Consider the following 10,288-nt stretch of genomic DNA (forward strand, 5'->3'; position numbering starts at 1 on the left):
GAAGCACAAGCTAAACTACCTATCTAGGCATTTTAAATGAGGCCGGAAACAACTTATAGCATCTCCGAGATGACCCCACGCGTTAAATTCTGATTCTGTCCAGATTTATCCTAACCACATTTTAAGTTTGTTAAACAGCAAAACAAAGTGTAGCACGTGATTCTACTCGTCGTACTGGACCATTTACATATATGGCACATCTCCAACAGAGCTACGGACAAATAGTTACGACATAAACCGTTTCAACACGTCGACATGCAAACTGATGCAAACAGCACACTAAACAGTTCTAATTATGCATGAGAGTTGGAAATTATTAACCTACGCGAAATTCTAGACAAGCTACAAATTTAAATCACTCCGATCTGATGCACGGTTGAAACGTTATGAACGTTTTTAAACAGTGTCATCTACTCTCAATGTGCAGACACAAATGCTGCAACAAAAGTGCAGAAAACACACTAATGTATTGGGCTCGGTGCAGTAAAAAAATAATGTCTGTAGCCAAGGATTTGAACCCTGGTCTACTGAGTAGACATGTGTGGCGCCGGCCACTAGGCTAGACCTGTGATCGTGGCTAAGTTGCAGGTGTGGGCTAGGTGTAGCGCTACGTGAAGCACAACCTACAACTAATCTGACCAAAAAAATTAACGAAACAAGCCATGGCGCGGCTAGGATTCGAACCACAGACCTCATGGTCCGTGCGCGGATCGGCTACCAGCTAGGCTAGTAACAAGCTTGTGAAATGAAACAACACCGAGGCTTTCTATTAGTAATCCTCCGGACGGTCTACAGGAAACAAAAAATGCAGGAACAACCTGCAGAGACAGCACGATGCCGGGCTTCAGTTCGTCAGGAACGAGCTGGTGGTAGCGCGGGCGACTGGATGGGCGGCTCTGACGGGGCTCTTCGCCGGCGGCCGGGTAGATCCGGACGAGGGGGGCCCGTTCCCGAGGCTGTAGGCGTCGGGCACAGCTGCCGTGATCTAGGGAGGCGGTGGCGGTCTCCCGTTCTGCTCCTGGCAGAAGAAACGAGCAGAGGGAGAGATGAGAAAAGAGATGGGGGAACATGGGGATAAGGGAGCAACGACCTTACGACTTTGTTGGACAGGGAACCCCGACGTCGAGCTCCACGGCGGCATGGCAGCGCGCGGGCGACGGCGGCTCTGACGGGCGCACAGGCGGCGGGCTAGACTGGGGCTGAGGTGGCGGAGCAAGACGGTGTGACGAGCTGTGGTGGTCGGTCTTGAGAGCACCGGCGAGCTCACCATGGCGGCTCCTCGCACCTGCAGGAGGAAGAGAGAGAGGCCGGTCAGGGAGAGAAAAGAGAGAGGAAGAGGGAGAAGAAGATGGCGCGGGGCTCGAGCACGGGAAGATCTCCTCTTGCCGCTTCTGACCCTCTGGATCGAGACATGGGAGGCCGGCGCGGGGACAAGACTTGGGGATCGAAGGGAGATCTGATGCGGCCGTGGTTAGCCTGATGCGCGTGGAAGTTTGGGCAGGGTGGCGGCGCGACACGGAAACGGAGGGAGGATCCCTAGGTTTTGGACTGATTGGACTGGATGGACCTATATATAGCAAGTGGATTAGCTTTAGAGGCATCTCGACCCTCCGATTTAGATCGGGTGGTCGAGATAAATAGGTTAGGAAGTCCACTGGACAAGCCGAAGATGGTTTGCGGTAAAACGGGGTTGATCCGGATCCAACGGTCACGACCGCCCGATTCGGGTTTCGGAAGGTTTACGGACTAGGCTGCGCGTAGGGTTGGTGCACTCTGCATAGGGCTAGGCGGGGATGAGAGGGGAAACGGGCAGCGCGGCAACACGATTTGAAACACCGACAAACGTCTGATGGTAAACCGAATACGGTGCCTCTACAGTCGACCGTTCGGGTACCAGACGGACTCCGATCGCGACGAAATTCGACAGGCGGCCTAGCTAAAACAAATTACGACCGCATGCCAAGTTTCGCCCCGACCAGAGAAAGTTTTACGCACACTTTTAAAACAGGGCTCGACGGTGCCGCGGGCGCGTGCATGTGCGGTCGGGCTCAGAACGGACAACGACGAGAACCGGCAACTAACAGCGGATGCAAGTTTTTGAAAACTGGCGGCAACGGAATGCCGATGCAATGCAGATGATGCGCATGATGCGATGAGGATGCGGCAAAAGAAAATAGACACACGACGAAAACAGAATAGAAGGGGAATCTTCTGGAACGTCGGTCTCGGGCTGTCACAGAAGGGCTAGGTGGGTCTAGTGGGCCGTGTAGATGGGCTATGTGCGGATGAGAGGGAAGTGGTGCGGCACGTGACAACGTTTCAAAACACGAAAACATCCGAAAATAAACTAATGACGATGCATCTACGGTCGACCGTTCGGGTATCAAGCGGACTCCGATTGCAACGATATTTGGCAGGTGTCCTACCTACATTAAAATAAGACCGCACGCCAAGTTTCAACCCAATCTGAGATTTTTTTACACACTTTTAAACAACAATATTTTAAGGATGTCGCGGGCGCGTGCGTATGTGGTTGGTCTCGAAATGGCCAACGACGAAAATGGAGAGAACCGGCAACTAATAATGGATGCAAGTTTTGAAAACAGATGACAACAGAGTGCCAATGCAATGCAGATGATGCGCATGATGCGATGATGAATGCGACAAATAAATAAATCACAAGGCGACAATGGAATAAAGGGGGGGTCTTTTAGAGCATCGGTTCCAGGCTGTTACATGGAGGTAAAAATTGATATATAGGAAATTCCATTTTGGTCATCGGAAAAGTTTCGGGGCATCACCGGTAATGTACCTGGAATGCCCAAAGGGTTTTGGAGTCCATCGGAAAGGGTCCACCACCCTCGGAGGGTCCACATGGGCTGAGTTGGGTGCGCTCTAGCCCCTAGTGGGCTTGGTGCCCCTTCATACCTAGGCCCATGCGGGCAAGGGTTGATAGAGGGCTGGCCCAAGGGTGGCGCCCCCTTTCTTGGTGGGCAAGCCACCTTGATGGCGCAACCCCTCCTCCCTCCCTCCTATATATACTAGAAAAGGGGAAGGGCAACCACACCTGAAAAAACCACGATGATGCCTCCTCTCTCTCGTAGTATTTCTCTGTCGTCGTGACCACGGTAGTGCTTGGCTAAGCCCTGCCGAGATCGGTCCACCACCACCGCCACCACGCCGTCGTGTTGCCGGAGAACTCAACCTCTACTTCACCGCCACTCGCTAGATCCAGGAGGTGAATGCGTCATCGAGCTGCATGTGTGTTGAATGAGGAGGTGTCGTTCGTTCGGCACTTGATCGTGATTGGATCGTGGGACGGATCGTGATTGGATCACGAAGACGTTCGACTACATCAATCGCGTTTCTCAACACTTTCGCTTAGCGATCTACAAGGGTATGTAGATACACCTCCCCTCTCGTAGATGTTGATCTCCATAGAATGATCTTGGTGAGGGTAGGAAACTTTTTGTTTCCCATGCAACATTACCCAACATGAAGTTCCCCAAAACACAGGTTCTGATCCAAAATCCCTCAAAATTCCATGTAGTTAATTCATCGAGAGAGCCCTGCTTGCGAGTGCCTACTGTTGTGCCTAGTGGAAAGGAAGACGAGCGCTACATGGTTGGCGACCACCGGTTGGTGTGCCACACATCATGCTGCTTACCGCGTCATCTATGGTGGGAACCAGTGCTGCCACAACCGCGTGTCGTGTTCCCCGCGAGATCCACCCGGACACCACCGCGTCGGCTTTCCCCTCTCGGACGCCCACGAACACCAAGTTGCAGTCCTCTTCCTTGTGCTTGGTGTGGAAGGGGAAGAGGCGCTCGCGGGAGCGGAGGAGGCGGCTACCTACGGGGAGGACATGGCCGCCTTGGTCCCCGATGCGGCGGGCTGGAGGAGAGGAGGAGCATGAAGAAAAAGCTTTTTTAGGGGGGACGAAGAAGAAGAAGCTTTTTTTGCAGGTAACTTGGAGAGCTTTATTTCATATGAATGTCAACCCAGGACTGTCCGCCAAGAGACTGGTCACAAGGAAGCTAGGGGTTATATCGAGCTAGCTGTCGGTCACATTCAAAGTGCAAGCATGTTTTACACAAAGATGAGCTAGAATATTAGCTGATCTATTAACATGAAGTAAGCTAAATGAAGAGAAAATGTTATTGAGCTCTCCTATTTCTAGAAGGATAGGAGCCACAGTTTGAGTGAGAATTGTGACGAGTGTTTCAGAGTTTAACCAACTCTAGGCAATCCACTTCCATGGACACATGAGAGAAACCCCTAAGAGAAACGAAGCGGACACCATCCCGCAACGCGAAGGGTTAAGCGATCAGGGGATTTGAGACCCCCATGTATGGTTTGCACCAAGCTTCTAGAAGGCTTGTCGATGAACTGCAACCCCTCCTGCACCGCCCCTTGCTTCACTACCCGCGCCCACACTTGGAGTCGGGAAAACTTAAGTTCGTCCGTCCTCATGCATTCATTGAACTCCGCAAGAACCACGACATGCTTGTTTATATGCCATGGCGATCCGTTCCAAACGCGATCTCTGTCGCGCTGGGTCTCAAATTCAGCTACGAACGTGTTTGATCTAACTGATTTGAACTTCAGTCCACGTGGGTCCCCATGCTGGACGGAGGGCATTGGTGATGGTCTGGATATGAAATAGGCTTCGGTGAAGGATTTTACCAGCTAGTAACCATCTGGTAGATTTTCCTTCGACGCGATCGTCGATCACCAGAGGGGTGGCATGTTTCTCAAAGATGTCCAACTTGCCTAGAGTTTCCTCTAGTTTCTTCCTCGCGTCTCGACCCTCCCTTGCACTGTTCCCTGCTTCCACATCGACGACATTGGGGGCAGTCATCGACGATCCCTTGCAGCGGACAACGCTCGCCCCGGCGAGAAAGCGGTACCACAGTCAAAACCCTAAATCGCCTACGGCGCCGCGAGAAGTTTAGGGTTTTGGTGTTCCTATGTTTATTACAATCTTGTATCATCCATGTAACAGATGAATTATTCTACTCCAAGAAGTCAGCGTAACGATGTTGACGTACCCCACGAAGAATAAGAAGCTGACTGTGGCCTCCTGCTGATGTGGTGAGTGCAGTACGCTGTTGTGTACATCCTGCGTACGCGAATACATAGGCCAGGACCGGTGTTACAAGTTCGAGGACCGTATTGTCGCTGTATTGGCAAGTTTTTTTTTTTGCTACGAGCTGTATTGGCAAGTTGCAGGACCGTCTTGGGGCACTTTGTGACTTCAAGGACCGTTGTGGACATTGCCACCAAGTTGAAGGACCAACGGTGCATTTTATTCCCGTGGGAAGGTTCCGGAACCCTTGAGCGAGCTCGGCCCGGCCCCGGTTTTTAGAAAACTCTGCTGCTGCTGCTCCGCCTTAATCCCCATCTAACCCCAGGATTTGTCCTCCTCCACCCAGCCGCCAAGCCTTCTCGAAGCTTCCCCGGCCCGCCCCCGATCCGATCGGACCGCCTGCCATGGCCGACGAGGCGAAGGCCAAAGGTAATGCGGCCTTCTCGGCCGGCCGCTTCGAGGAGGCGGCGGGGCACTTCTCCGACGCCATCGCGCTCGCCCCGGCCAACCACGTGCTCTACTCCAACCGCTCGGCGGCGCTCGCCTCGATCCACCGCTACTCCGACGCGCTCGCCGACGCCGAGAAGACCGTCGAGCTCAAGCCCGACTGGGCCAAGGGCTACTCGCGCCTCGGCGCCGCACACCTCGGCCTCGGCGACGCGGCCAGCGCCGCCGCCGCCTACGAGAAGGGCCTCGCCCTCGATCCCAGCAACGAGGGCCTCAAGGCCGGCCTCGCTGACGCCAAGAAGGCTGCGGCCGCCCCGCCGCGGCGCCCGCCTTCTGGCGGCGCCGACGCGATCGGCCAGATGTTCCAGGGCCCCGAGCTCTGGACCAAGATCGCTTCCGACCCCGCTACGCGCGCCTACCTCGACCAGCCGGATTTCATGCAGATGCTGCGGGACGTGCAGCGGGATCCCAGCAGTCTCAACATGTTCCTATCCGACCCGCGCATGATGCAGGTGCTCAGCCTCATGCTTAACATCAAGATCCAGACGCCCCAGGACTCCGATTTTCCGCAGTCCTCCTCGCCGTCGCAGCCACCACCGCAGCAGCAGAGGCAACAGCCCGAGACAAAGGCGAGGGAGATGGAGCCTGAGCCACAGCCGGAGCCCATGGAGGTGTCTGATGAGGACAAGGAGAAGAAGGAGAGGAAAGCTGCTGCTCTGAAGGAGAAGGAGGCAGGGAATGCATCGTACAAGAAGAAGGACTTCGAGACGGCGATCCAGCATTACACAAAGGCCATGGAACTTGATGACGAGGACATCTCCTACCTCACTAACCGAGCAGCGGTGTACATCGAAATGGGGAAGGTGAGGTTTATTGTACAGATTCCATGCCTTATTAAAAGCTAATATGAGGATCTGATCTTCAGTTCACACCTGCTGTTTGTATATGATTGGTTGCTATAAGCATTGGAGTACCGTAGCAGTAGTTTTGACTATCGGGCAATTAGGTCATGGTGCTTGCTGCATATATGGCGACTAGCAATTGTGAGGCTTAGAGGTTTGATTGATGTGGTAAACTGATCAACATCAAGGCAAGATGGTCTGGTTTCTAGGTATTAAGGTACAAAGGGGTTTTGGGGACTAATAATAGTACAATTGAACAAGGCCTTAAACTTACCATAACTTATTGGTACTGATAGTGTTAGGAAAATAAGGTGAATTAAATTTTGTCAGCTTGGTCTCTCCTGGGCTGTGAATAATTGATGGTCGCAGTTCTTCTTTACCGAAATTTTCTAATTGCTTCTATATCATGGTTTAGAACCTTAATTAAGTAGATATCTCAGAAGTGTGCCGCATGATACTGTCTTGGTAACCAAGTAATGCTTCCAAGTCTTACCACACTTTTCTTGCCACACTTCTAGCAAAGCTTGGCAAGAATATTTGGGATTGTCTGGGTCAAAATTATTTGCCACAACCATGTTGGGGCAAAGTGTGGTTTGCAAATTCAGTCCCACACTTGTGGCAACTTGTAACAGAAAATCTGAATCTATGATTTTTGTGTCATGTGGATAATTAAGGGTGTTAAAGCAGCAACTGTGGAGCGCCTGAACAAAATATATTTGGGATTGTCTGGGAACCAAATAGCTCCATAGTCTACTACAGGTAGTTCTGTTCTACAATGCATACTGGTATGGCTTAGGCGGTCTTTGACGCCTGCCGCTTGATGGAGCTGTGAATGTAATACAAATTAACATTGTACAGGTGCCATACTAATAGAAATTTTCTGTTTCCATTTTGAATATAATGACACACCCTTGCGCTTTGAATCTGGGTAGAGTGTTAAGGTGGTGTGGCATGCCACAATTGTATGGCAGAAAACCATACAGTTGCAAAATCTTTGACAGTATCTGGCTACTGTATATCCATAAAAGTTGCAAAGTGAACACCAAATATAGATATGACCCTTGCAGGGAAAGCTGCAATTTCTTAATATCAATCTGTGAAGGATTTCTACAATGTAGTGATGGAAAAGATTCTTAGAAGCACCTCAGTGCTCTTGGATGTGTTTTGCCTTAACATGCCATTTTTGTTTACTTTGAGGAGTAAGAGCCTAGTGTTATGATTAGAGATTTATGACCATCCATAGAGCTGATTAGTGTACTTAGATCATGCTTAGGACCCTCTCCTTATTCTCTGCAACTAAAGATAGCCTGGTAATATATGTTATTTCTTGTTTATTGGAGTCTTATCATTTCCTGTCTCCAGTTTGATGAGTGCATTGCGGACTGTGATAAAGCTGTGGAGAGGGGAAGGGAACTTCGTGCTGATTTCAAGATGGTTGCTAGGGCACTAACAAGAAAAGGAACTGCTCTGGCCAAACTTGCTAAGAACTCCAAGGACTATGATATTGCCATTGAGACTTTCCAGAAGGCTCTAACTGAGCACCGGAATCCAGACACTCTTAAAAGGTTAAATGAGGCTGAGAAGGCAAAGAAAGATTTGGAGCAACAAGAGTATTATGACCCAAAGATAGCTGATGAGGAGAGGGAGAAAGGTAAGGGTGGCATTGTGTTGTCTTCTTTAGTCTCCCGCACTCCTTTTATCTTCTTCTGGTAGTATCAGTTACAGATTTGTCTTTCGTGTTGTTTTTTATGCTCATGGCAGGCTTCCTTATCTGATGGTTTTATAGGTAATGAGATGTTCAAGCAGCAGAAGTATCCAGAAGCAATAAAGCATTACAATGAGGCTATCAGGAGGAACCCGAAGGATGCTAGGGTAAACTTTTTCAGTCCCTATCTGTTATTTTTCTTTTTAGTAGGTTAAGTGTAGATGCGATGGAAAAGTTTATTTCATTGTTTTGATATATGGAACCTCTTGGACCGTGTGATGATAGAAAAATCTTGGTGGTTGCAAGTTTTGCAACTTCTACAACCGATGGAACTCAGCAGATTGTAGAGCACTGAAATATGTATGTTTGCTTTGAAGTATGCTGTTTTTCGAAGCAATTGGCACTTTGATCTTATGCCCTTTTTTTTAAATTGCACCTGAACTCGATCCTTCAAATGAACTCTCAGCTGCTCCCCATGTATGTTGCGTATTGTCTATCACTTTACATATGTTTGTTACAGTCCGAAACTGAGTTACCACTTTACCTGCAGGTATACAGCAATAGAGCTGCATGCTATACCAAGCTGGGAGCCATGCCTGAAGGTCTTAAAGACGCAGAGAAGTGTATTGAGCTAGACCCAACCTTCTCCAAAGGGTATACAAGGAAGGGTGCAGTTCAGTTTTTTATGAAGGAATATGAGAAGGCAATGGAAACTTACCAGGCTGGGTTAAAGCTTGACCCTAATAACCAGGAACTGCTTGATGGCATAAGGAGGTAATGAAGTTACGCCATGCAACCATTTAGTCTAGCCACATGATATGCATAAACAAACTTTTAACTGCTGTTGGCTTTTGCAGGTGTGTTCAGCAGATCAACAAGGCCAACAGGGGTGACATAAGTCAGGAGGATTTGCAGGAGAAACAGGTAAGCCTCTTGACGCACTTCAGTGGTTCTTTATGTTGGCTGTTTCAAGAACTCAATACCATTCTTGTTATTTTTGCAGAGTAAAGCTATGCAGGACCCAGAAATCCAGAACATCCTTACCGATCCTATCATGCGACAGGTATCGTTTATTTCTCTTGAAAGTTGAAAGCGGGTTAATTCTTATCATCGAATCTCAGTTTCTTGCGGGAGTAATGTCATCCGGTCTATTGTTCATACAAATGACACTGGAAATGTTTTGCAGGTGTTGATGGATTTCCAGGAGAACCCTAGGGCTGCTCAGGATCATCTGAAGGACCCTGGAGTGGCACAGAAGATCCAAAAGCTCATAAACGCTGGAATAGTCCAAACGAGATGATCAAGCAAGGGCGTTTGTGTTGAGATTGTGCTCGGTTGTGTCGTCACTGTACACTGCTTCTCTGCCCAGCGTGAACTTCTTTTGTATGCCATGGGGCATCCATTTCAGTTGGATTTGTGAGTATAGCCTGCCACATCGTTATTCCTGTTTACGGCTATTATGTTACAGTTCTATGTGGGCAATGTCCCATATATTATTAGTTGTAGCCGTTTTCGCCTTCACAGTGGACAAACAGATGCTAGAACAAGAACAGTAGAATGTTATTGTATTTTATTTCTTGCTGTCTAGGGAAATGCTGTCAATGGAGAAAATTCATTGTTGCCTCTGGTCTAGATGATATTTTAGGTTGATGTGGTGCTCTTTGCATTTCAGAAATTTGTGTTCATTTCCAAAGAGGCCAAGCACAAATTATTTTGACTGATTCCTTTTCTATAGTACTCCCTCAGAAATTTCACTAAATGACTACATACGAATCAAAATGAGTGAATTTACACTTAAAATACACTGCCCTTTTTGCAAACAAACCCAAGAAACCGTGGCTCATCTGCCCTTTTAGTGCCGCTACACCATGGCCATTTGGAATGAGGTACATCACCGCGTTTACTTGTTTACTTGAGTGACGAGGACTTGGGAAAAGAATGGTGGGATGGTAGCTCTAAAACCTTCTCCCCTAATCAATGAAATGACGAGTCATTTGCATTGTTTAAAAAAAGTTACAATCATGAGTTTGAACTCTGCTCAAGAAGGAAATCTGAAGCATTAGCAGAGAATGAGTCAAATAATGGTGGAAGTCAGTGCATAAACTTCATTTTTGATACTATAAAGCTGTCCGTAATGAAAGTATT

At 48.8% G+C, this 10,288-nt stretch overlaps 1 protein-coding gene across 1 annotated transcript; it reads left to right on the plus strand.

The window, feature by feature from the left end:
- Window positions 1–5,343: 5,343 nt before the first annotated feature.
- LOC123406222 (hsp70-Hsp90 organizing protein) lies at window positions 5,344–9,775 on the plus strand. Its single transcript, XM_045099710.1, has 7 exons — window positions 5,344–6,399; window positions 7,801–8,089; window positions 8,225–8,310; window positions 8,694–8,917; window positions 9,001–9,067; window positions 9,147–9,206; window positions 9,330–9,775. The coding sequence occupies exons 1-7, from the start codon at window positions 5,494–5,496 to the stop codon at window positions 9,441–9,443; spliced, it is 1,746 nt and encodes a 581-aa protein (XP_044955645.1). The 5' UTR covers window positions 5,344–5,493; the 3' UTR covers window positions 9,444–9,775.
- Window positions 9,776–10,288: the final 513 nt, after the last annotated feature.

Source organism: Hordeum vulgare, chromosome 6H, assembly GCF_904849725.1.
Source record: "Hordeum vulgare subsp. vulgare chromosome 6H, MorexV3_pseudomolecules_assembly, whole genome shotgun sequence".
In the NCBI taxonomy this organism is placed as follows: domain Eukaryota; kingdom Viridiplantae; phylum Streptophyta; class Magnoliopsida; order Poales; family Poaceae; genus Hordeum; species Hordeum vulgare.

Bases quoted from the DNA above. Each gene is read 5' to 3' on its own strand.
- LOC123406222 (XM_045099710.1), top strand. From the start codon at position 5,494: ATGGCCGACGAGGCGAAGGCCAAAGGTAATGCGGCCTTCTCGGCCGGC. The intron at 8,918-9,000 runs GTAATGAAGTTA...TGGCTTTTGCAG, and splicing joins CTGCTTGATGGCATAAGGAG to GTGTGTTCAGCAGATCAACA. The intron at 9,068-9,146 runs GTAAGCCTCTTG...TTATTTTTGCAG, and splicing joins AGGATTTGCAGGAGAAACAG to AGTAAAGCTATGCAGGACCC.